Here is a 26034-nt window from a genome sequence, read left to right as displayed (position 1 = left end):
TCATCACTGTTCCCTCTCCAGCGAGAGGGTTTTACACAAGACAAACCATCAGTGCCTAGAAAGCTACTGAGGAGTGAGTTGGGAGAGTCTGTCCCTGCTGTCACCGTCTCCGAGGGTGCCAAGGCCAGCCTGCGGCAGGGCAGGGACAGCAGCATCCCTCTGCTCTGCCCTGCAGGCTTCCTACTACAAGGGCAACTGCCAAAACACACCGAAAAAATTGTGTCACAATAAAGAGATAAACTATAAAACTATGGATTTGGAATGCATGTGCCTAAGCCAGAGCCAAGGGAGGAGGAGGGGACACAAGAGGAGCAAAAGCAGGAGCAGGAAGGGTGGGGAGGAAAAATCCATGCACCAGTAGAGCTTCCAGGCAGCACTGGATAAAGCCCTTTTGGTGTTGCCTGCCAAAAGAACAGAAACCACTTCTGGTTTGTATTTCAAAGTCCTCATTTATTTCTGACATTGAATTTGGACCCATAGCTGAGCAACAAAGACGGAGAATAGTAACAGGAGGAATCTGAAGTGGAAAAAAACCTGGGATCCCTGCCCCTACCCCATCCTGTTCTTCCACCCGCTCCCAAACCCTCTAATTCTCAGCTGCATCCCCCATGCTTTCAGCCCTTCCAGACTCACCCATTTCCCTGTAGCCATTCCAGATCCAGGGCGTGTGGTGGCTGCAAGGCCAACCCTCATCTTGGCCATCTGGCTGCTCTGGAACTGCCTCCCCAGCCTTGGCACCTCGTTAGCCCGCGACAGGTCACGCTTAATTTGCTTGTGATGAAGATGACAATGGAGTGGCCTCCCTTCAACCACAAGGGTGACCCCCAGAAGTGTGTCACTCGTGGCGGTGGAAAGCCTTTCTGTGTGCCAAGAGGTAGAGTTGGATGCCGGGAGCCGCCGTGTCCGTGTGCTGGCTCTGTGCCTGCCAAGGGGACGGCATCACGGGGCCGTCTGGCAGAGACCACGCTGGGACACATTAACCTCTCCTGGCTCCCAGCACGATGAGACCTAGCTGAGCAGATGCTCTAGTGGGAAAGAATGGGATTTATCAAGTTAGCCAAGATTTTCTTCCAGTTACAGACCATGTTTTCAGGGAGGAGCTCTGGCTAGATGGGAGGCAGTGGGAGCCACAGACTGTTGACCAGTGGGATCCAGAGAGCTTTGCTGCTGGTAACTTTCATCTTCCCTCCTGCCTGCCCTTAATGTGAGAGGACATTAAAATCTGCTGTCACTATTTGGAGAATGGAAAGAGACTCTAAAAGCGATGCAGCCAGACTGAGTCTCCAGATAATGGAAATGCAATGTCTTTTTGGGCTGGAGGTGGGGGAGATGGTGCATAACATTTGCTCAGAAGTGTGTGTGAAATGCAGGCTGGGGCAAGGTGTTTGGTTACAAGGACCATCACCATGTTTTGGGATGTTTTGGCTCCTTTCTTCAGATCAGAAGTGCCAAGGCATGGGCAGGTCCAATGTGTACAATCAGCCTTTTGCCTGGTAACGTGGACATTTGAGGCTGGTGCAGTGTGCCTCTGTGCTGAGATCTACTTTTTCTGTGTGTGAGCGGGAAGGTCAAGTCCAAATCCTTCTGTGAGCAGTGGAATGATTTATAAATCACAACGGTGAAAATAAAATCCCACTACTCACGTTTCTGAGCAGTCCTACCCTATATTGCAAAGGCACAGCAAGGGATTTCTGCCATTGCCTCAACAGCATCCGCAGCGATCACTGCTGTCCTGGTTCCTCCTCCCTGCTGTGAATGGGAAGTGCTCAGCAGAGCAGTCCTGCACTGGTTGCTATGGAAGTTCCTGGGAATGATGGAGATGTCCCTTTAGTGATTTTTCACCTAATTTGATTTATGGAGGAAGAAGAAACTTTCCCACATTCATTTTGCAGAAAGGCAGAGTCACTGGCTGTCACTGCCGGCTGCAGTGCCTGTGAACCCACGTTCACAACATGCTCAAGACACATTTGGGTCTTGCACCCTCTTGTTCCAAAAGCAAAAGCAGGGGCACACCAATCACCTGAACATCACTCTCCAGTGGGAGGGCCCTGCAAAGGAGACATGAGCCAGTGGGCTCTGCTGTTGCTGTCAAAAGCAAAATCCATCCTAAAGCAAACCTTCCTCTGGCTGTCGGAGCTGTCAGGGTGGGGCTTTGAAAGCTGAAGGTGACCAAAACTGTGGTTATTTAGGAATTCAATTCTTCCCATAAGTAAAATCTTGCCATATTCATGGGTCCAAGTTAAAATTGTTCCTAAGAAAGCTTGTGAAGAGTAGAAGAGGTGGGGGCTTTGGCCACAGAAGGACTGGCCTGTGTCTGTTGGCGTGGGTGAGCACTTTTGCGAGGAACTTTGCCTCCCCCATCAGTGACCTAAATTCATGTCCTGAACTTCTTCAGCACGTGCAAAGACCGAAGCAGGTGGGAGACGGTGCCCTTATCTTACACTTGAATGGAAAAGCTAACTGCTAGTGGCAACTGACGCAGTACGAGGGGAGCAGGATGACCTGGATCTTCCCTTCTTCACTTCCCCATGGCTGAGGAGCACTGCCATGCCCTGCTGGGCACTGGGATTCACCGGGAATGGCAGCTGGCCCTGGATGATCAGCCCATCGCTCCGTGTGCCGGAGGCAGCGGGCATCACCTCGGCTGGCTGGGTGGGGACACCGAAGGCCTCGCTGGGCTCAGGGGGTAATGAAGTTAGGTTGTACTGTACATAGCCCTCGTTAGACAAGTCCCTTTGGGAGAGAGAGTAGATAATAATGACACTTATGATGGGTTCGGAGGTGGCCGGTTCAGCGCTGCCCTTTGAGGTCTCCCTCGCCTTCTGGCCTGTGAGGCTCGGCCGTGCTGGGCGCCTCAGCAGGACCGCGCTGGCCTCGGGCTGGGCGACGGGCTCCTCTCCTCAAAAACACGTGAAAAGCCCCTTCCCTGGAGCGGGTGCCAGCTGGGGACACCCTGTGCTAGTGGCGATGGTGACTACACCTCCGTGCTGATGGCCCGCGGGTTCGGGAAGCTGTCGCGGAGGAGGCCGTGGCGGCTCACCGTGTAGCTTTGCAGGGAGGCCATGTTGAGGGGCGGCCCCATCTCCTTGTAGCACGCGGGGCCGTAGGTGACCCTCTCGCCCCCGTTGCGCACCATGTCGGCAGTCCGGATGTAAAAGGGGGAGCCGTACGGGGAGCAGGTCGGGCAGTAGGTGTGAGCCCCGTGCTGGTTGAGCTCGCTGGGCGGCGGCGCGGGGCTGCCCTGCCCGTCCACCATGCGGGAGCTGCAGGCGTTGCACATGACGAGGTGCGAGTGTGTGGGCAGGTCGGGCTCTTCCTCCTCCTCCCCCTCTTCCTCCTCTTCCTCATCGGAGTCATTTTTCTTGCAGCAGTAGTACTGCAGGAGAGGGAAGGGGTTGTGTGAGGGGAAGGGGAGCAGCCCTGCCACATCCCCACTCCCCTCATCCCCCTGCCACAGGAACCCTCCGGGGCCTCTCGCTGATCTGCTCCGTCATTCCTGCGTCCTGGGAAGCGGCAGAAGCCGGACAAAACCCGGACCCGAGCGTGCTGCAGGAGGCACCTGCTGGGGAACTCACCCTCATCCATCCCCCCGTGAGGTTTGCAAGGGGAAGGTATTTCATCCTGCCCGCTGAAAACTGTTCCAAGTGAGCGCTGTGCTTTTCATCACACGGGCATTGCTGCATGGCACAGACTTCACATTAACTTTTAAAGAGCAGGAGGTTGTAGCTAGCCGTTGTTGAAAGCCTCCTCGGTTAATTTACAAGGGGAAAAAAATTATATAAAAATCTCCATCTGGTATTGCAAACCCAGCCAAGCCTGCACCTCGATTAGCAAGTGCTGCAGAGCCTCAAAAACCGCAGGGCAGCATCCCCCACACCTAGGGGAGGGAAGGACATAACTGCAGCACCTGGGGGAAAAGGAGGTTTCAACTCCCTGCCATCACAGGCAAAAAAAACCCCCCATCCAGACCCTTCCTGCAGCAGCACCTTGGCCCAGGGAGCACAGAATCCTAAAATATCCTGAGCTGGAAGGATAGAGTCCACCTCCTGGCCCTGCACAGCACAGCCCAAAAATCACACCATGTGCCTCAGAGCATTGTCCAAGCACTTCTTAAGCTCTGGGAGGCTTGGGGCTGTGACCACCACCCTGGGGAGCCTGTTCCAGTGCAAGGTGGGGGTGACAAGGCCCCCATCCAGACCCTTCCTGCAGCAGCACCTTGGCCCAGGGAGCACAGAATCCTAAAATATCCCGAGCTGGAAGGATAGAGTCCAACTCCTGGCCCTGCACAGCACAGCCCAAAAATCACACTGTGTGCCTCAGAGCATTGTCCAAGCACTTCTTAAGCTCTGGGAGGCTTGGGGCTGTGACCACCACCCTGGGGAGCCTGTTCCAGTGCAAGGTGGGGGTGACAAGGCAGAGGACACTCACCTGTAGCCTACAGTAGCAGAGCACAGCAATGATGCACAGTAGGATCACCGTCGCTAGGATTCCCCCGGTGATAACAACAGTTCCCGCTGTCATCCGACCGATTCTCCATCAAACTCTGGAAGGCAGGGACGCAAAACTCACCTTCCCTGTCATCACATCATGGATGTGATCCCCACAAGCCGTCCCAAAATATTGCATCCTCATTCCCCTCTCCCCAACTGGAAAAGCATAATCCAATATTCTCCTCCTCCTCCTCTTAGTAAGAGGACACATGAGATGCAGCATCACATCTCCTCCCTGTTATTGCTGCTCTGGCTTGGGGTCTTTGTCAAACACCCTGCAGCCCACTGGCAAAACCTCACCCTTACTGATCCAAAAGGGATGATTTCCACCCTCCTGGCAGTAAAGCCAGTTTCTGCTTCAAAATGCAGGAGCAATCCTGGACTTTTCACCAGGCAAAGCCAAAGGGGAGCCTCTGAACTCCACAACAGTCTGAGCCCTTGCACTTACAAGGCCAAGCAGCCCCCATGCCCATCCCCATGCCATGGCACCCAGGGGATACTCACGTTCAGTGACGGAGGCGTTGGACCTGGAAGAAGTGGAGGGAGAGGTTAGACATGGCCTGACAGCAGCCCTTGCACCTGCCTGCCTTTCCCCATTTCCCAAGAATTTGCCTTGATTTGGGATGTGAGGGAAGCCCTTCTTCACCCCCATGTTATTTTCTTTAATTTGAAGCAGGGTAAGGAGGCGTTTCCCAAGCTGTACAGGAACAGGGTGCAGGCCTGGCTTAGTCAGCACTTGGCCTTTTCCACTTTCAAATTTATTACAAGGAAGGCGGATGCACCATCACTGATGTTTTAGGTGCCGCTGGGAAATGAAATCTCTCCTCCATCCCCTCCAGGACAGGCCCCAGCATCCCCCCCCCCCCCCCCCCCCCCACCCCACTGACACTTACCCAGAAAAGGACAGGCAGGATGTCACAGTCACACTGGTCCCAGGCTGGACTGTGGGGACAGGCAGCACCACATGGCCACAGGGAGACTCAGCAGCCCTGGAAGGCAGAACAAGGAGAAAAACTCCACTGTCAGCTCATCCTCCTTCCCAAAGGGGCTGCCCAGTGTCCCCATCCCCACCAATGCCACCTCTCTCACTGCAGTGGGGCTAAATAAATTGTTTTTTTTTAGGGAGGCTGTCGGGAAAGGTGGGTGCTGAAAAGGTGGATAAAGCAAGCTTCCAGGAAGGGGTGATGCCATGCCCCAAATCTGCTGTTTCACCAAAGCTGGGGACTTGTAGCAAGAAGTGGGTGCAGCCATCGCCCCGTCACCCCCAGCGATAGCAGCACAGCCACATTTCATTATTGGCCCCCGTGTCCCTCTGTGCCTCGTCCAGAGCAGGGATAATTGATAGGGCCCAAGTGCCAGCCCGTTGCAGCTGAGGAGATCTAATTACCCGCTCACCACGCGGCTCTAATTGACAGAGAGAGGTGGCAGCTTCCAGGAGAGACCTTCCCAACTCTGCCCTGGCCCCTCTCTGCTGCACGTCCCAGCAGGCACAGTGTGGAACCCTCCTGCCCAAAAATCACCCACCCTCCTCGCTCTGCTGTGGTGGTCTGCACATCCTGCCTGCCACAAATTGATTTTCAGCTCATGGGAAGTTCCTGGAGGAAGCCAAAAGGCGGGCACGCATTGGATTTCCTCCTTGAGCCGCTCTCACACACGAAACAAAGGAAAAAAAAACCCCAAAGAAATCAATATGTCCATAACCCAGCTAATATTGCCATCCATCAGGAGACCCAGCACAGAGCTAATAATAGAGACCAACACACTCAGCTCCTGCTCCCTGTTACCAAACTGTACCCTGAACCACTGCCAGGAGGTGAGGGGACACACAGGGAGCCTTTGGTGCAGTTGTCACCTCCCAGGTGCCTTCCTTAACAGGGAAAAGGTGACAGTGGGTGGCTGAAAATGGCAAATGCTGACCTTTGATGACCCTGAGACAGACACACTGCAAGCTGGGCGGTGATGGATGATGCAGGCAGCTGTTCACATCCAGAAAACTTCATTTCATGGGAGCTGTGATTTGATTTAGAGCTCAGAGAGCAGCATCCAATTAGCCTGAGGATTGGAGTGAGCAGGCAGCCCTGGAGATGACCCTGGGTAAGGAGGGACTAGCCTTGGGGATCCTTTGGTCACCTCTGAGACCTGAGTGTCTCAGGATGGCTGCGCTTCCTCGTGCCCCATCTCTGGTCCCATTTCTGGGAATGCTGGGGTCAGCATTTCACTAGCCCCTCTCAGAAACTGAGCTCTTCCTTATTAACATAGTGAATGTGAAAATGAAGCACAAGAGAAGCACTGCCTTTCCTCTCCTCTTTGGAGGGGGTATTTTTCAAGAGGAGGAAGTTCCTACCCTTCTCCCCTTCCCCACCAGCAGCCCAGAAGTTCATTTCCCACCACATTTGTGACTATAAAATAGCTTTCTCTAGCCCACAGCTCTCTCCTGCATGGATGAAGAAGGGAATGTGACACCTCCCAGGGAAGAAGCAAGAGCCACAGTCTCAGGAGTAAGTGGGGTTTTGGGAATTACAAATTAAGTATGTCCAGAAAGGGGCAGGACAAGTACAGCAGCCTTTTCACGTTTTTGCCATCAGGAACCAGCCCATACCCCTTTTCCATCCACCCTTCCCAAGCACATCCCAGGAGCATTTTGGGCTCCACTGGCTCAGCTCCACTCCTCCATCCCAACAAAAGGCCATACATTTTATGGATCCTGTAAATCCTAGGCTGCACTGTGAGCTGAGCAGGATAGGACACGGAGGAGCAGGATAGGACAGAGGAGATGCACAAATCCAATTCCCCGAGGCACAGTCCCATTTATCCTTCTGGCTTAAAAAGGGAGTCGAGAGTTGTTTAAATATTTAAATATCCCAGGTCGAGCAGATGCCTTGGCACTCGCTGCTCACCCGCTCCCGGGTGCCTGGGGACAGGCACGGGGACCCTGTGGCACACGAATCATCTGAATAAAAGCAGGATTTGTACGAGCAGGGCTGCGTTGCCGTGCTGCCTGCCCTTCGGGGAGTGACCGGAGCGCTGTCACTCTGTCCCCGGGGCTGGGTGGAGGGCGGCTCCGCGGCTCTACCCAACTCCTCTCCGAGCCGCTGGCTGCAGAGACACATTTTCTTTAATTGATGTTGCCTCACGGCTCAAAGTTAGGGTCTGAAAAGTGACTCTGGGAAGGAGTGGCATCTCAGGCTTCTGTATTTATTCTCCTTCATTAATGTCCATAGCAGATTTGCAGTGTTTGCAAGTCCATGGCGAGGTTTTTGCCAGCCAGCAGCACTCCCAGCCCAGCTGAGACACTGCCATCCTTACCCTGGGTGTTCCTGCAGCCTCTCCTCATCCCTGGTGGGAGTCAAGCACTCCCACCAGAGCTCGGCAGCAGGTTCAGGCTGGGGCAGGGCACGGGTATACACCAAGAGCATCATGCCAAACCTTGCCACAAGTCCTGCCCCAACCCAAGCTCTGCTCTCCTGGTTTTGCTCTGCAGCTCACGGGATAATTCAATGAAATGTCTGCCTGGTAAATTAGCCCGGCCGCTGCCTCACCAGAGGCCTAATTGGAAAAAACCAGCATTTTCAAAACAGATTATGGCAGCAGGCAACAGGGCAGCTCCCAGGCAGCTGCGACCTGCCCCACACGGACCCAGCCCAGCGAGATGCAGGGGGATCAACCCTCTGCTGCAAACCCCCAGCCACGGGGCAGGGTGGGTGCTCAGGCAAGGCTGGGGTCCCCCAAACTCCCTGCACCTCAGCTGCTCTGTACTGCAAAGCATGAGGAGACAAGCCAAGGCATGGGGGAGCAGAGCCAAGGAGACCCCACCACACAAACGAGCTGAGCCAAAGGAAGTTTTACCCAGAGCAATGGCAATGTGGTGGGATGCAGCTGGCAGCCCCCAGGAGCCTCCCTCTGGTCCCAGTGCTCGCCCCCAGCCCAGGTGGAAAACCCTCAGGTCACTGTGAAGCCAAATCAGCTGAACCTGCTGCTGGTTCTGCTGGAGTTATACTGGAGTCTGGACTGGTCTGCAGACAGAAATCACAGCAGCAGTTGGGAAAACTTTTATTCCTGCCTGCTGCAGAGAATTCCAAATAAGGTTTTTCCCAGCAGAAAGGGTGTTTTGTGTGACCCATTTCCTGCCCGAGGCTTTTTCCTGCTGTGATGCCTTTGGTGCCTTGAGCCACATGGGGTTTTCCCAGCAGTTTTCCTGCAGCCAACACCCTGCTCCCGGCTACCACAAGGGCAGCCAGGTTGCAGAGGTGACACTGTCCCCCAGCTGAGGCTCCAGTGACTCACACTCAGTCATCAAAACCAAAAATTCTATGCTCTGCTGCAAGTCTGCCCTTGCTTTCCCTCCACCACTTGGACCAGCTCCCCAGGGCTCTCCACTGCCTCTTCCCAGCCCAGGGATAGAAAGACAAAATACCAAGGATGTGAAACCAGCTCTTTTCTGGCAAAAGCTTTGTGGAAAAGCAATATATTAATTTCGATGTTAAAAAAATCAAACACCTTCAATGGTGGAAGCTGCCAGGCAGACCCCAGCTCCCGGTGGGCATGAAGGGCTGCACTCCTGCTGTAACACCGTGCTCCTGACCCTCTGAGCCCAGGAGATCCCTTCTCCTGGCCATCAAACTCGACCAAAAACCACCTTCTTGCCCACCCACGTTCACTGCCTCCCACACCACATCTCATCCTGCCCTGTGGGAGCCCAGGAGAACTTCCCTGCCAACAGCAAAAGACCACAAAGGACCAAGCATCCCCCTCCGATCTCTGTCCAGGTGTGTGAAGCCCTGGCACATCCTGGGACCAGCTGGCACATCCGCATTCCTCTGCCCGGGAGACCTCCCAGCACTCCTCAGACTTCGAGAGGAAGGACAGCTTTGCAGGCTGGGACGTCTCAGGCACGGATTATCCTGGTGTCTCGTTACTTGGGCATCTCATCTGCCCTTTATCTCCTTAAGAGACTATTCAGATCCCCTCTCGCCTGCTGAGTGGATTAACTGCAGCCGTGGACACGATGGAGGGACACAGAAGGGACTGTCACCCCACCCTATCCCCAAAAACACACACAGACACCAAACCCGTGGGCTCAGCCAGGGCTACACCTGGACGGAGGCAAGTCTCTATACAATTCCAACCCCATTTGCAGCTCCTCCTCGCTGCAGGGCGGCTTAAAACCCAGCGTGCGAGAATGGCAGCTCCCTCCTCATCCTCCCACACGTCTCCTCCCCGCTGAGCTCCCTCAGCCGGCTCCCAGTCAGCCCAGGGAGCCAGGCTGGGTGGATGGAGTCCCGGGAAGGGGAAGGTGTCAGACATGGGCAGCCCAGAGCGGGATGCAGGATGGGAATATCCACACGGCTCATGTCCCGCCGCTGTGCCCAGGGCTCCTCCTGGGGCAGATCCTGCCGAAAGCTCCGTGTGCTCCCAAAATGACAACATAACCAGGGACAAAACTGGTGGCATGAAGCCAGGTCACACAAAGAAAGGCTTTTGAGATTATATCCTGCACGTCAGATCCCCACGGGTGCTCCAGAGCCAGCCAGCACCTGGCCAGCATCCTGTCCCTGCCAGCAGCCACACAGCCCCTGAGGAGCGAGCCAGGGTGCTGGGTGTGTCCCAGGTGAGGCTGACCCTGGCCAAAAAGCTGGAGAATTTTCCCACACACGTGTGCTAAAGGCTTGGGACCGTGCCTATGGCCACGGCTTGAGGAGAGCCAGAGCCCAGGCTGGATCCTGCTGCACTGTGGATCCCTGGAGGACACAGACCTGGAGAGCCAGGACATGGATCTTACTTGCACCCCGTGCTGTCCCTGTCACAATGAGTGCTTACAACACCCAGCAAAAGACACAGATCCTTGTGGGAGTGGAAAGGATCAGGAAAGGTTATTTGCTTCCACCCTGATTCCACCCTTGGTGCTTGCCCCTTGCACTGCTGGGGTATCCCATGACTGATTTAACCCTGTGGCAAGGCACCAACACAGCACAGCTATTCCCCAGCATCACAGCCAGCATTCCCAGCACTCTCCCCAGCAGTGTGATGGTGTCAGCCTCCCACCAAGGATGCTGAACTGTTCATTCCCAACCCTGGGAAGGTCTCTCCAGCACTCTCATTGCTTCAAGATGAAACCTTCAACCTCGCACACCAGTGGGCTCTTCCCATCAGGGCAAGGACATGAAGACCTCAGCCAAAGCCCTCCATTCCCTGGGGGCTGCAAACACACTCTGTGGATACATGATCTTCTCCCCGGTTTGTCTTGCTCCTCCCCCACAGGAAGGTGCATGCTCTGCTCTCCAGCAGGGATGATTCCATTCAGGGACACCAAATGCATCTTCATCCCGGGCACAGAGTGGAAGAGGAGCATCAATCCCAGAAGCATTGCTCAGAGAGACCCCACAGAGCATCCCCAACAAGATCCAGCCAAGCAGAGCAGTGAGTTTCCCTCCAAAGATTATTTTTCATAAAGCCAGTTTCTCAGCAGCTTGCTGTGAAAAAAACCCCTGGACAACTTCTCCAAAGCACCACTTCATTGTCACCCTTCTTGCCCTGGACACTGATGACATTTCACCCTTGCCACCTCATTTCCACTATTCCCATGAAAACTCTTTCCCCAGTTTCCCAGTTCCCACATGGATCTGTCCTTGCTGCCCTATCCCAGTTCCTCCCAGCCTTGAAACAAAACCTTTCCATGTAGCAGCAGCAAGCTCTGCTCCCAAAAGCAAAGCCCGGGGGAGAAGCTCTGGATGAAGCTGGAGCCTCTGTAATCCCATCAGCTCCAGCCCCCCTGGCACGGCACACCGGGGCGGAGCCGTCGTGCCGCGGCGTCACCCAATTTACGTGTTTTGCTAAAATAAAACACAAAATAAATTCTCTGTCTCGCCCCCAGGGTTTAACCCGTGCCCTCCCACAGCCTGAGGACTGGTGGCTGAAACAGTGGGAGGTGTTGGAAGGGTGCTGCTCCTCAGGGACATGCAGGGGATGTCCCTCTGTGTCCTGCCAGCATCTGCCCTCCTGCCTGCAAGTGTGCCAGCTAGACAGCCACTGTGGAGCGATTCAATTAGCAGAGACATCATTAGGGGTAATTGCACTCTTTACCAGTTAAGAGGAATGACAGGAGATGAGCCTTGTGTTTGCCCATAAGGTGAGAGGCCACCACCACCCCTCTTGGCTCAGGTCTTTAAATCCCATTTACATTACTGTTAGGAAAACTATATGGATGCCTATTGGTGAATTACTGCACTTTCCCTTTCACATTTTGCTCCTTGCCTCACAATCATCTCCATCCAGCCATGGGGGCAGCTGAGATCTCTCCCAGCTCCCCACCATATCCAGGTAAGGGTTAAACAGGACATGGCCATCAGCATCTCTAACAAACGAGGTACATCTCTGCCCACTTCCAGCTGGCCAGGTGCCCTCTGGCACCAGGGAACAGACAACCCCCCAGGTCACAGCTCCTCCAACAAAAAACCCAACCCTAGGGCTGGTTATAGTCTAATCCTGCTCTCACAGTAGCTGCTAATCTGCATGGTGCTTGGGAAATGTCTTTTTTTTTCCAAGGGAAAGGGAGATGGAGGGTGCCAGCCCAGGGGAGGAAGGCACAGGGAAGGGCAGCCTCTTCCTCTGCATGATGCAAGACCTGCTGCTCCAACTGTCAGCATCCCCCCAGCATGTTTGCTTGGAGTAGAAACAGAGATTTATTTTAATGACTCATTAAAGCCTAATTGCATTCAGGCAGCAATACAGAGAGAGGAGCCTCCCACGTGCACCAGTACTACAGTCGGGAGGGCTCTCAGAGCCTCCCCGAAAGCACAAGGCAGACAGTCTGTCTCTTTTTGGGGCCAGACATCGGGGCCAGCTGCTGGCTCTGGAAGGGAGGCTTTGTGATCAGGATCCAAAAAACAACCCAGAAAACTCTCTGATCTTCTCTTCATTTGCCTCTGTCTGCCCAATGTGGCAGCTGCTACCAGCTGCTCATCCCTGAGCTCCAGGGAGGAGACGTGACTTGCCCAGAGCTTGGATGCCCATCTCCAGGGCCTCTGGGTGACCATCTTCTAGCTTTGGGAACAAAAATGTTTGTAACTTCCCCCAGGCTTCCAAGGAAGCACAGCAGGAGCAGGGTGGGATTTGCACAGGAGCCACTGCAGGTCACCCCGGCAGAGAGCTGGACATGACACAGGGATGAGCTGCTCCTCCCAACCTGAGGGCACCAGGATGAAAACCAGGCAGCCTGGAGGGGAGCCAGCCCAAACCCCACCACTGGCAACCCAGGGAATCTGACACTGCCCACAAGGAGCCCACGAACCTCATCCTTCCCAATGGCTCTGCAGACCCAGGGACAGCCACACCACCCATGGGAACAGGAGCTTACAGCCACTCTGTCCTCCAGAGATGCCCATCATGTACTGGGGACATGTACTGGGGAGCCCCTCCTGCCCTTCTCACCAGAATGAATCCATTGATACCAGCCTTAGGGTCTCTCCTCCTGGAACGTTGCCCCATGCAGGGAGGGGAAAGCCACGGGTCCCCTTTCCTGCTCTGCAGTTCAGACACCCCAGTACCCACAATGATGCTGACAGTGTGCTGTGGGAGGACAGCCCATCTGGAAACAGACACCCCGTGGGATGGACAGGGTCACCCAGCCACAGTTCTGCTTTCCAAGCCACCAGGAATCCATCTCCCAGAGATGGCTCATCCATCAGGATCCTGCACCACAGCCCCGTGGCTGCACACACCAGGGAAAACTGGGGCACAGCTGGCTCTGGGGTCAAACACAGGGCACAGCATCTGACCCAAACCCCACTGTTTGTGGTAAATCTAAGTGGAGTCATTCCAGGATCAGGTCCAGGACTGACTTTTCCATAAAGCTGTGGGAAAAGCTCACCTGCAGTTGCTACTCACACTCCTTTCACCACCCACTGCACCCCAGGCAGAGCAAGGAGCCACAATGCAACTGGACACAGGCAGGTCACCCCTGCAGAGCTAAACCTTTTGCTGGATTTCAGACCTTTTTTTCCCCTTCTTGTTGATTTATCACACAGCAGGGCTACAGACTCATCCATCACTCAGGATGCTCCACCTCAGCAGCCCCATCAGGCAGGAGAGGGGCCGGCCGGGGTGGTCACGCACGCACTGCCACACACACCCAGTGAGGAGGAAAACCCAACGTGAAGTCTCTAAATGTCTCATGCAAATGAAGTGTGAAACTCGTTTTCAAGACAACAAAAGTAACAGAGCCACGATAAATATTTCATCCTGGTGGGAAAGCAGCAACAGGGAAGGTTAGGAGGGCAGAGATGCCAGGAGGGATAGGGGGCAGCAGGGATGGAGGATCGAGGGGGAGAAGTTGGAGGCAGCCAGGGCAGGGAACAAAGGGAACACCACAGCCTGACCTTATTTCTGTTTGCCACTTGCCCTGAGGGCTATCAGATTTGAGGCATGACCACAAAGCAGCTCCCAGAAATAGGAGCATATCTCATGTTCCTGTTTGTGCCCATGGCTAAGCTGGGTGATCCTGCACCAGCTGGGAGCAGCTCAATGCTCCATCCTGACTCTTCCCAGCAGGCACACACAGCTGCCAGCTCTCCTGTTGGTCCATGCACCCAAAATGCCCCATGCAAAATGGCTGGAGGATGCTCTGCATTTCCCCAGAGGAGGGTTTGCCAACTGGAAAATCCTTCACACCTGATTTCCACCCTGCAAAGGGTCTTTTGGGCTGGAAGAGTGCAGGGCTGGGCTGTCTCTCCAAGGCAGGTCTCTGGAGCTGGCTGCCCTCAGGCCTGTGGCCAGGTTAAAATCCAGCACTTTGGAAAGAGATGGATGAGAATTTCACATCCCAGCAGAGATGGTGCTGGAATAGGAACTCACTGATATGATGTTCACCATCACATCCAGAATGGCAGCCTACTGATACTCTACCCTCTTGGATTTTCAACAGGTGAAAAAGTCCTTCCTAGGAAATGCCTTTTCACACAACCCCTGGCTAGAACCCTTTGGATCCTGCAGGAACAAAGCTGAATGCCAACCAGCAGCCCCAGTACACACAGTATCCCTCAAACAGAATCACAGGGAATTCTGAGGCTTAGGGAAGCAAAAGGGGCAAAGCTGGGGAAGGGGAAAAAAAACAGCCCCAGAAACACAAGCCTCTGTCGGGGTGGAATATTCCACCATCCCTTAGAAAATCTCTCTGCTGGAGAGACAATCAATAGTACACAAATGAAATACAGCTGAAAACACTAAATGTTTCCACATGCCCTTTTGGAGGGAATAAAATCCTCCAGGATAACCTTAAGAGAAAACAAAAGCCAGGCAAATAGCTCAAGCACAGGTCTCCTTTAATTACTGCAGCCCAATGAGAGATAAAACAGAGATCCTTCGGAATAAACAAAGGATTTGATTTCCTCCACTTCAGCAAAGGCAGCCACCATTTCTCTGGAGAGGTTTGGTGGTGAGCTTGGGGATTTGATGGGCTGACATGTCCTTGGTGAATGGCAAAGCTTTGGGCCCCAGGAGAGGGAGCAGGAGGCTAAGCCCCTGGCTTGGGACTTCCAAAACTTCAAGAGGCTGCAAAGAAGTAGGTTTAGAGACGGGAAAACTGTCCTACCACCCATCAGAGCTGCCATCAGAGTTCACGGGGACTGAACAAACCCACCACAGCGCTAAGTTGGACCACACAACCCTGAGAAAACGAGTCAGGATCTCGCAGTGCACCACATCCCCGGAGCTTTGCCCAGACGAAGCCGTAGCGCAGGGACCGGCGCAGCCCCGGGATGCAGGGAGCGGGATGATGCTGGGAGCATCCCACCGAGCATCCCAGCCCGTCCTGCTCGGCACCCCCCACCACTCGGGCTTCCCCCTTCCCATCGCAGCCCCAATCCCTGGCAGAGCCTTTCCCTGGCCCCGACGGCCCTGGAGAGCGGCGGAGCGGGGGATGCGGGGTGCCCGAGCCCTACCTGCGCGCCCGGGCCGGGCAGCGGCGGGTCCGGAGCGCGGCGGCGGCGGCTGGGGCGGGGACGGGCCGGGACGGCGGGGGAGGGCCGGAGGAAGAGGAGGAGGGCAAGAGCAATAACAGCGGGAATAATAAATAATAGGAAGAAGAATAATCACCGGAGCGGCGGAGCGGGAGCGCCCAGGCGGGTCCGGCTCGGGGGAGGAGTTTGTGGGGCCGGAGCTGCCGCCCCCAGCGCCGCCCCCGGCCCCACGGCAGGGGAAAGAGGGGGGCACCCACTCAACACACACAAAGCCCAGTCCTCTCCCGGGGGAGCACACATTGACAGCACCCTGGAACTCTTGGTACCTCCAAAGCCAAGCCTTGCAGCACCCCAGTCGCTGTCAAACCTGCAACATCCCCCTGCCCAGGTCCTGCAGCACCCCAGGCACCCCAAAGCCACTGTTCCAGTCCCCCGAGAACCCCATCCCTAACAGTGTCTCCTGATGTCACCGCTGCCTCGGCCCCAGGCTGGGTGTGCAGAGGCTCTGGCTCGATCCATTCACCATGTCCCAGCCACTTGTACTCTGCCTCTGCAAGCAGCCAGGAGAAGAACCCATCACACACCACTGCTACAGCGATCAGCCAGGCCCAGGGCTGGGGATGACAAGCCCGTCCACCATTTTTCAAACAGAATGATCTCCCCTCCCCACGACTCCCTGTGAAACACATCTCTCTTAGCGGACACTGGCTCCCCTCTGTGAGAGCAGAGGCACTGCTGGCTTTGCTGCAAGCTCAGCCCATTGCTGTGTGCCCCGAGCCCATGCTGGCACTGGGAAGCCACACACACATAAACGCTATTGTCCTCAGTAAGCGTTTCCAGCTGCTGGGAAGCTTTGAAGCTCCAAAGCAAGAGTTGAAGCTGGAGAAGGTACAGCTTGCAGTTGGCATTGCCTTTGGAAGCAGAGAGCTGCTCACTGCTGCGAGCTCCGATAAAGATAATTGAATCTCATGCCTTGCACCGCAAGCTGACTGCTGTGAGTGTGAGGATTGCTGTGCCAGGAGAACATGTGTTTGCCTGTTTCTCTCTGATTTTGGTCTCAACAAGGCACAAAAGCCACAGCAAGGCAGTGCAGCTTGGGATCAATGCAGAACCTCTGCTACAGCGAGGCACTCAAACTCTCCTGTGCTTCAGTTCCTAAGGACAAGAGACCACTGATACTTTTCCTCCCTGCAGAGCAAGCTATAAAGCTGGGCAGAAAACACCACTCACCTTCTCCTCCGTCCGTCAGGGCATCCTGCTGGGCACAGATTGCTCTCTCTGTTCTTCCAGCCCAGCCCTTGCAGCTGCTGGTTGTGATGCCAGGAGCCCAACGCGCTGATTCCTGCCTGGGATCCAGCAGCAGAGCTGAGCTGGGAGGAAATGAACGCTCGTTTGGATGCAGAGGGCTCTGCGCCTTCAGCAAAAGGGCAGGATGAATTATGAAATGCAAAGGCCAGATAAGTGGATCCTGCCACAGCACTTACCCTCTGTGCTGCAGGGCCCAGGCGCCTGCTGGCTGCGGGATGCGGGGCTGCTGTGGGATGCAGGGCTGCGTGGCACACACAAACACCTGCACTCAGCCTGGCCAGGGACAGCCTCCCTACTCCCCTGCTGGTAGGGGAATCCACATCATGCACTCCAGCACAGCAGAGGGCTGGCAAATACAGAGGAGCACTGAGCACGCCGAGTATTTCTGCGCAGGGTAGGAGAGATGCATTTCCCGTTAGCTGGGCTTCAGAGCTGCTGGAGGGATGGGAATTAGAGACATCCAGGCAAGCACGGAGGAGGAGGAGTAGGCCAGGAAAAGTGACAAAGTAATTTCCTGGGCTGTTCTGGGCAGGATGCAAGGAGGTGATGACAGCCCAGGATGCAGGGAGGGCCACTTCTCCCCTCAGCAAGCGCTGCCACAGCCATGGCAGGCATTATTACAGCTAATTCAGGAACTGACATTTCACCATTTCCATGGCTGGACATGGAAAAGAGTTTCTTTGGGCTTAAGGAGTCACTTGGCTTATAGAGCTGAGATTGCCCAGATCCAGATGATGCTCCTCCATCACCCTGTGGCTCTGGCCCAAAGCAGGCAGGCACTGCAGGAGATCACAGCAAAGCCAGTGTGAAGCAGCATCGCTCCAGCGAGCAGGTTAGCAGCTCGCCTGATTCCTATGCTGGTCTCATTTTTTTCCCCCTCAAGCTGTCTTTCCTATTGTTGTTACATTATTTTTTAAAGCAATGCATGGGTGACCAAACAGAACAGAGAAGGTGGGATTCCCACTTTGTGATGGCTGGGAAAAGCTCAGAAACAGGAGCGCCAGATGCTCCACAATGGGGAAGAAAATTAAAGCTGAAGTTTTTGTTTTCAGTCGATGTGGTTTTAAATAAAACACATGGTTTGGGAGGCTCAGCTGGTGTGTTCAGTGTTTGAGGTTAGCACCACTGGCAAATCAAGCAGCAGTTTGATACAAAACACTCGTCAAGTTCTTATTTCAGTTTGTTTTGGGGCAAGAGCAAAACAAAGCACCTGCAGAGCATCCTGCCTTGTTGGCATCTCGGGATCAGCTGCTGCCAGAGCACCACAAACAGCTCAGCATGCCCAGGCCAGGTACACAGGTACCCTGGCAATAGAGGGATCATGAGCCTGCCAGACTCTCACCCTCTGCTACCCTCACATGTTGCAGTACCCACAAGCACAATTGACTTTAAACCTTGTAAGTGTTGCATCTAATCCAGATTCAACACAGGAAGTTCTTGTGGGTTTTATAAAACTCCATCTTTCCTGTGCTGGAAAGGATTTCATTGACTAGTTTTAAAACAAAACCATAAAATACTTTTGGTTCATTCTGGGTTTTTCTCTGTTGCAAAAAATCTAATCTGCCAGACTTCTCTTTCCACACCCTTACTCATGAGGATGAACATTCAGGTAAATAACTCAGTGAATCCTTAATTTAGGTGCTTCTTCCACAATATCTGCACATGCAAACCCCACGAGATGCCCAGGTGTGTGCACAGAGCCCCAGCCCAGCTGCAGAGCCCTGCTCCTGGGTGCCCTTGCCCCAGTACACCTCACCCCCCTGCACTCCAGCACATCAATCATTTCCTTCCTGTTCAGGCCAGCATTTCCACCAGCCCAAAATGCTGATGCTGGAGGATGCTCAGGAGCTGAACCCGCAGCTGCTGGCAGGAGAATTTATTTCATTCTGTGCTAGATCTTGCTTTTATTTTCATTTTAGCAGAACCCAAGGCTGCTGTATCAATCAGAAAAAGCCTGACAATGCCAAATTCTGTCCTCACCTGCATCTAGCCTGCTCCTCACAGGTTTCAAGATCTCTAGTTACCTTGTGCATGCAATATCAGGGCTTCTGGGCTGAAAATGGGGGATTAACACATGGAAAGGTCTTCAGGAGTCAGCCAGAGCATGTTTCTGCATCTCTGGTTGGGGGGTGAGTGCATGCACAGGTTACAGTGTCTCAGCACCATCCTGTGATACCCTCACCCTCAGTGGACCTTCATCCCTCTCCTCCCCACTCAGGAGCACATGGCCACAGCCTCCCAAGCCTGCCTGCTCAGTGGGGAGAGCTCAGGGGAGCTAATGCACAGCTTCCCCCTGCACTGCACATTTCCCAGGCCAGAGGTGCATTCATTAGCCATGGTGCACCTCGGTGGGTTTGCTCTGGCTGCACAAACACTGAAAAATGACAGCCACACAAGGAACATCCAGCAGGAGCTGCCCAGCAGCCCCAAAATCTCCTTTATTCAGGGATGTGCCCATCCTGCAGCCCAGGGATCACACACAGCCAGGCACCAGTGTCACATGGCTGCACTCCTCCCAGTCTGATGTGTTTGGGGGACTGCAGAGACCCCCCAGAGCCAGATGTGCCATGGCGCCTGCACAGCCACTGAATGGGCAGATGGTTGTTTTCCCCCAGGAGCTGGTGAAGGGAGGGTGCATTGCCCAAAAGAGACTCTTTCTCCATCACTACAGCTATCTAGGAACTGCAGCCTGGGTGTCGAGGAGCGGGCTGTCCACACTGCACTGGGACACACAGGGCTGCCCATCCATCTGAGCTGGAGGAGAGACACAATGAGCCTTGCCTAATATCATTAGCCAAGAGTTATGCTTTCTCCTCCCCAAAGATAAATATCATTAAAGCTCAGGCTTGAGTATTTTACATCCAGAGCTGCAGTGATGTTCCCCCGGGGTAGGGGTTTACAGCTTTGGGCTGTGATTAGGCAGCAGGGTAGTATTAACCCCTTGCACTCTCAGAGCATCAGCCTGGGAGCAGGAGCTGCTTCCCTTCTTCAGCTGGCTCAGTCTCCCCATCCCAGGGGCATGGGAAGAAGCTCAAAAGTCCAAGGGGGTCAAAGAACAGGATTTAAAGCTGTGGAGGGTAAATCTGGGTACTTTACCTGTGAGCTCCTAGATCCTGCCAGGAGCTCTTTACCTTACCTTGAGATAGTTCAGATGTGGGGAAGATACCCCATATTACATTTTGGACTGTTCAGTCTAAAACTGGGATGCTTTCCTGAGCTGAGTAAACACATCCCTCCTGGTTCATCCTCCCCAGGAGACACAGAGTGAGCCATACAAAGGGAACAGGCTCCCTCACATGGGGTCTGAGCAAGTCTGGGATAAAAAAGGGGGAAGGGACAGCACCACCAGCTGTATCCAGTGGGACAGCTACAAGAATGAAAATAGAAAACTTTTCTTTTTTTGCAAGACAGCTACAAGAATGAAAATAGAAAACTTGGATAAATTTAAAAACCTGTTGATTTTCACCCTCCTTGCCCAGCACACATGAGGAGGCAGGGTTTTTCCCAGCCAGCACAGGGATCCCATGGGGAAAGTGCTGATGCCCTTTCCTTCACTAGTGGGTACAGCCCTCCCTGGCATGACACACAGTTTTCTTTTTGCCCACCCACAAACATGAAGCCTAAATATTTGATGGATCTGAACAGCTTTTCCTGGCTCCAGGAAGGAAATGCCCCACCTTGTGAGCAACCTGGGGCTCTCTCCACAGGTTGTTGGAATAGTTCTTACACACAGGTTTTACCCTGCTCCAGTGCTCCCCTGGCTAGGGGAGATGGGCTGCAGGGAGGTGATGCTTTCATGAGAGCAGGGATTTCCTTGGTGCATCGATTGCTGAAGGGTCTCTGTGCCTGCCAAGCCACAGCCCTGCTTGTCTTGGCAGAGACCCATCAACCACTGTGGGCACAGCCAGAGCACTGGGTTGGTAGGGAAAACATGCCCAGTGGGATTTGTGGTTCATGTGGCTCCAAGCAGGGCCAGCAGCAGGCACAGGGAACAGCCCATCCCAGCCCCAGAGGGGGAGTTTGGGTGATGCTTAGTGGAGTAGGAAAGACAGAGCAGAAAATTAACTCCTTACCACACATACACCGACCACCCCTCCAGGCTCATGGGAACACAAGCTCCATGGTTTGGTTGGAGAATCCTCCCAGGGACCATCCATGTGACAGGGCAGCACAGGGCAAAGCCACAGGGAAAAAGTGAGGCTCATGCTGGCAAGCTTCAGGAACCACCAGCGAGGAGCAAGGGGTGCAGTAGTGCTGCCCCAATCCAAACCAGCACTCCTAAGCCCCTGCAGAGGGCAGGGCTAAGACCTCCACTGGAAGGTTTTCTCCCCTCCTTCTTTAGAGAGCAGAGCCCTCTCCAACCTTCCTGGCTGCACAGGAGCCTTTCAAAGTCACACTCTGGCCATAATCAGGAGAGCAGAGCCTGCCCAAACCCTGGCACTGGCTGCTCCTGGCTCTACTCTCCTTCAGCACAGGTGGGAGGGAGATCAGGGAATACTGAGCCATTCCCCAACGACCACCCAGACAGCCCCAGGAGCCTCTATGGCTCTGGCTCTCTGCATTCCCACCTTCCCTGCCCTTCCTCATGTTCTGCTCCTAGTCAGCTCCTTTTGTGGGTAACTGCAAGCACATGGGCAGACAGAGCTTCAAAACTGCTGAGAACAAGCCCAGGAAAAGCAACAATGAGTCAGGCTGGTCCTGGGACAGCCTCCTGCAGCATACGGGCCTGGAAATCCAGGGAGCTACTCATGGGGCATCAGTGGCCAGGCCAGAGATGAGCAACAGCGCCTTCCCCTCGCACTGCCGGCCGTGCAGCCCGGTTTGTGCACTGGGAAGGACGCTCAGCCCCAGCTCCCGGCCCCTTCCCCTCCCGCAGCCCCAGCTCCATGCAGCAGCGGGGAGGGATGCTCCGCACGCAGCCCGGCCGCGGCCACACGTGTGCGGCAGCAGCGGGGGGAGGTCGGCCCCGGGTCACCCAAATGCAGCTGGAGAGGAGCGTGGGCTGAGGCTGCAGCGCCGGGAGGCTGCCGAGCACCTCCAGTGCCTGGGGACTGGCTCCTGCCGCCATCCCAGCTCCTCTCCATCCCGCTCCCAAAGTGGCCAGGCCACCCAAACGAGCTGGTCTCACACTTCTTGCAGCCCCTTCCTGTGTCTGGAAGTGCTGGGGAGAGCAGTGGGGGCAGCCACGGCCCCTAAAGCATCCCTGGCTCCCCGGCCCCTGCCCGCTCCAGCGTAGCCCAGACTTGTCCTCATTTCAGGCTGGGCAAACGGCAGCCCAGCCCCAGAGGTAGAGAGATGATGCCAAACCTCCTAATGGAGCTTGACAGCAGTGGGATTAAAAGCACAAGTGAGATCGCAACCCCTCTGCAATCAGCTTCTGCCCTGGAAGAGCTGAATCAGAAAAGAAACCTCCTGGCAGCAGGGAGGGGATGAGGAGCCCCTCACGCAGGGAGAGGGCAGCAGGGGCCAGGGGGAGCCTCGTCCATCCCAAGCCCTCTTCACTTGCCCTCCCAACTCACTGTCAGTAGGAAGGAGCCAATTTCCCCTCCTGCAGCAGCACCAGGAAAGGGTTTCACCAGCAGCAGTCCCAATTCCAAGCGGTCCTAAACTTTGGAGGCAGAACAGCCCAGGCCACCTGCCCCCATTCTTGCTGCCTGTGAGGTCAAAGCATTCCACAGCATCCACAAGGAGCTCCCTCCTTTCTCCCTTGAATGCTGTGCTTGGAGTGGTACCAGTGACACTGGAAGCAACACCTGAGCAAGGGGGGAGACCTCACCTGGATGCAAGGGGTGCTCAGGAGGACACCTACAGCTCTGCTTCTGTGGGATAGGGTGTGCACAGATCCTTGCAGCCAGCACCAAGCCCCAGAGCATAGCCCTGGTCCAACCAAAAGGCAGCACTGAGCCATTTCCCACTGAGGGATGCAGCAGCAGAATTGCTGCCCCATGTTTCCTTCCCGTTCCTTCCTGCCACAGGAAGATCTTGGCATTTCCCCCAAAGCCACCCAAAGGGGCCTTTGCAGAGATGCAGTGCTGGCCAGCTTGCCTGAGCCATCCCAGGGATGTCCTCCAAAAGGCCAGCAAGGCACAAGCACTGTCCCCATCTCTGCTCATCCAAAACCCAGCAGCCAGAGGCTGCTCTCCTGCCTGGCAGTCATTTTATCCCAGCAAAATGCAAGGTAAAACCAGGGCTTTTTACTGCAAGAAAAAGGGAGCCACTCCAGGGACCGGTGGGAAGAGCTGATGGGTCTTGGCACAGTGCTCAGGCTGAAAAGCTCCAGCTCCAGACCTTATTTTGCAGTGACCTGTACCAAGCTTTGGCTTTTCCCTTTTTCTTGCCAAATGGAAAGAAAAAGAAAGCCTTCCAGGTCAGAGGAAAGAAAAGCATTTACTCGTGGGTCAAGTGAAACAATCTGATGCAGGGTTGAATGCACTTTTATCCTCCCCAAACAAGGAAAAGATTCAATTTCCATCTCAAAAAAACCCCATCTAAAAATAAAAACACAAACGTTTTTAGGGTCAGAAGCACTCAATTTTGGTTTTCAAGCCCAAATGATTTTCTCAAGTGAACCCCACGTTGCAAAGCATGGCTTTACTCAGAAGTGCAGAGAGGTGGGGAGGGATGGCTGAGGCATTGATCTGGAAAATGCCAGCCTCGCTGAGATGGCACAGCCACAGCGAGCACTGCAGGGCCAGCCCAGGAGCACCCGTGTCCCCGGAGGGCAGCCTGGGAGCCCCGAGCTCCGCTCCTGCCGGGAGGGACGGACAGACAGAGGGAGGGAGGGACAGAGGGAGGGACGGAGGTGTTTGGCCACCTCTGCTGCACTTTGCTCATCCAAAGCGAGCTGTCACTTCCCATCCTCCTCGCGGGCCAAATCCTTCCTGACATCCCGTTTAAAACACAAAGTACCCGATTAGCAGTGCGGCCAGGCAGCCGGGAGAAACTCCTCCATAAACACCCCCCCCGGAACGAAATCCCTGCCTGGAGCACTGCTCCTCACCCTTCCCAGACCCTCCCACCAGGGCTACCTGGGTCCTTCTTGAGGTGGTCCAGGCGTGGCTCTGCTCTCAGGTGTGTGGCCCCAGCCATGGGAACAGTTTCCAGCTCCTGTTTGCCACCAGCCCAGCAGGGAAGGGCCACGGGCCCCACAGCTCCATGCACCCTGCAGGTCCCGAGTCCATTAGCAAATCCCCAGAGCACACATCTTGCTGGTGTTTGGCTTAACCCCAGCTTTTAGGGAGAGCTGCAGAGCTTCATTGCCTTTCAATTTTTAATTTCCTCTAAACATTTTGGTCCTCTCCCCAGGGATTATGAGTTGATCACCTCTGCTGGCAGCACAGCTGTGGGGAAGGGGAAAAAACCAGGGGCAAAGGAGGGGAAAGCAGCCCCGTCCCAAACTCCTTTGGAGGAGCAGGACCCCTTTACATGCACACCCTGGGATGAGAGGCACCCACACCAGGCTCCCTAGTGCCCCATGGAGACGCTCCACAAGGAGGAGGAAGGGGGATGACTCCAGATCCCTCCAGGAGGGACATGACACCTGCAGGAACAGGGCTGTTGCAGGGCAGAGCAGAGTACCCTCATTCTTCCATCAGATACCTCTGTGGGTCTGGGATCCCTAAAAACGGACAAGGTTTATCCCAGTGCCTGGCACAGCCACCCCTCCTTCCTCACCACCTGGCACTGGCACACAGCAGAGCCCAGGAGCAAGGGTATGAATACAGCATCACTTTCCAGTCCCTGAGGTATCTTTGTCTTTTTTCCACTGCCTTAGGCAACAAATGTACAAACAGGGACCTGCTGGGCATGAGGAATGTGAGCTGAACTGCTTTGGGAAGGGAGATGCCAGCACAGAGCTGGGAAGGGCAGCTCAGATCACCGGGAGCAGGGGAGCAGCTCCTGGTGGCTTTTCTGTCCCTCAGGTGCTGGGGGGGTCCAGGCTCAGGGTTAAGGTTCAGTTCTCCACCTTTTATCTTGATTGAAAGTGAACGGAAAAAAAACCAAGCACTAGAAGACAAAATGTGAGTGGCAGAGACTCAAAGGAAAAAGAAATCCTGATCAGCATGAGGAAAGGTACATGGAATAGCAGCAAGGCTCTGTAGCCCACCTTCAACAGGTACCCAGGGGGGCAAAAAGAGTGATGTGCCCAGAATATATTCCCTCCACACTCAAACTGGCAGGTTTGGGAGTTCCCAAAGCACAGGGATACTGTTTGACACTTGCTGGCTCCCTCCCACACATTTGCTGCTACCTTTCTGCACACATGTAAGCTCCCAGCATCCACACAGCACCTTCCAGACCCCACAGCATCTCCCCATTCTCAATTTCCTGAGACAGCAGTGGGACTCATTCCCAAAGCTCCCAGCTGCATGCCCAGGCAGCCTGGGGACCTGCTGCACTGCAGGAAGGGAGCAGGACAGAGGCAGCTCCTGCGGGGCACAGGGACATGCCCACTGAGCAGGATGTTCTCCAGCTCCTCACCTCCCAGGCCCCCGAGGAGTTTGAGGCTGCAGGGAGCTGAGCTGCTGAGCACTGGCCTCGGCTGCCACCTAGCAGTGACCCAGCAGCAGCAGCAGGGATACACTGACAGCTCTGCTGCAGCCCAGGTGATGCCTCAGGTTTGAGCTTTTATATTTTTCAGGTTCTGTGCTGCTTTGGTGTGTGGGTCTGGGCTTCTTATTAGGGGATGGTGAGCTCTCTGCACAGAGCAGGGAGACAAAACAATTCCTTCTCCAGCTGGGGACCAAGGACAAATGATCCAAATCTCAGCCCAAGAGCACAAACAACGTGGAATGAAGAGAGAAAAACAAGGATGGGACTGCATGGGCTAAAGCTGTAACTGGACGGTTAATTCCAATCTGCAAATGGAGCAGAACTCATAAAGGTGAGAGACCTCGTGACCACTTGTCCATGTTGTGGCCATTTTGGGTTGTGCTGCCCAAGGTGGATCCATTGAGGACTCTTAAAAAATCCCTGCTTTATTCTCTAGCTCCATCTAGTCTCTGTTCTAAGTCAGCCTTCACAAGGCTTCACAGGGAGGTGGCAGGTTGGGTCTGGGAGACATCCTGCACCATGTGGAATTTTAGGGGGCATCAGCTCACTGAGGAGCCACAGGCCCCTGGTCACAAACCCCAGCCCTTTTCCAAGGGGAACAAAACTCACCACCCCATTTTCCTGAGGTCAGTTTGCAGGAGGCACTTGGCACTGCCAGAGCAGCCCGAGTGAAAAGAGGATCTGGGGAGCTTCTCAGGACACCCCACTGTGGCCCCAGCTGTCACCTCCCT

General features: G+C 54.7%; 1 protein-coding gene across 1 annotated transcript; it reads right to left on the bottom strand.

The window, feature by feature from the left end:
* Nucleotides 1-532: 532 nt before the first annotated feature.
* Nucleotides 533-15466, bottom strand: FAM163A (family with sequence similarity 163 member A). Its single transcript, XM_039730344.1, has 5 exons — nucleotides 15425-15466; nucleotides 5384-5479; nucleotides 4995-5017; nucleotides 4429-4543; nucleotides 533-3376 (listed from the first exon to the last, which is right to left on the bottom strand). The coding sequence occupies exons 4-5, from the start codon at nucleotides 4519-4521 to the stop codon at nucleotides 2975-2977; spliced, it is 495 nt and encodes a 164-aa protein (XP_039586278.1). The 5' UTR covers nucleotides 4522-4543; nucleotides 4995-5017; nucleotides 5384-5479; nucleotides 15425-15466; the 3' UTR covers nucleotides 533-2974.
* Between the last annotated feature and the right edge of the window lie 10568 nt (nucleotides 15467-26034).

Source organism: Passer montanus, unplaced genomic scaffold, assembly GCF_014805655.1.
Source record: "Passer montanus isolate IOZ18808 unplaced genomic scaffold, ASM1480565v1 scaffold71, whole genome shotgun sequence".
Taxonomy (NCBI): domain Eukaryota; kingdom Metazoa; phylum Chordata; class Aves; order Passeriformes; family Passeridae; genus Passer; species Passer montanus.
This window is presented reverse-complemented; position numbering and strand designations above follow the sequence as displayed.

What these genes read in the sequence shown, in the direction of transcription:
- FAM163A (XM_039730344.1), bottom strand. Translation starts at nt 4,521, where the DNA reads ATGACAGCGGGAACTGTTGTTATCACCGGGGGAATCCTAGCGACGGTG. An exon ending in TCTGCTACTGTAGGCTACAG is followed by an intron (nt 3,377 to 4,428) that starts GTGAGTGTCCTC and finishes CCTCTCCTGCAG; the next exon opens with TACTACTGCTGCAAGAAAAA.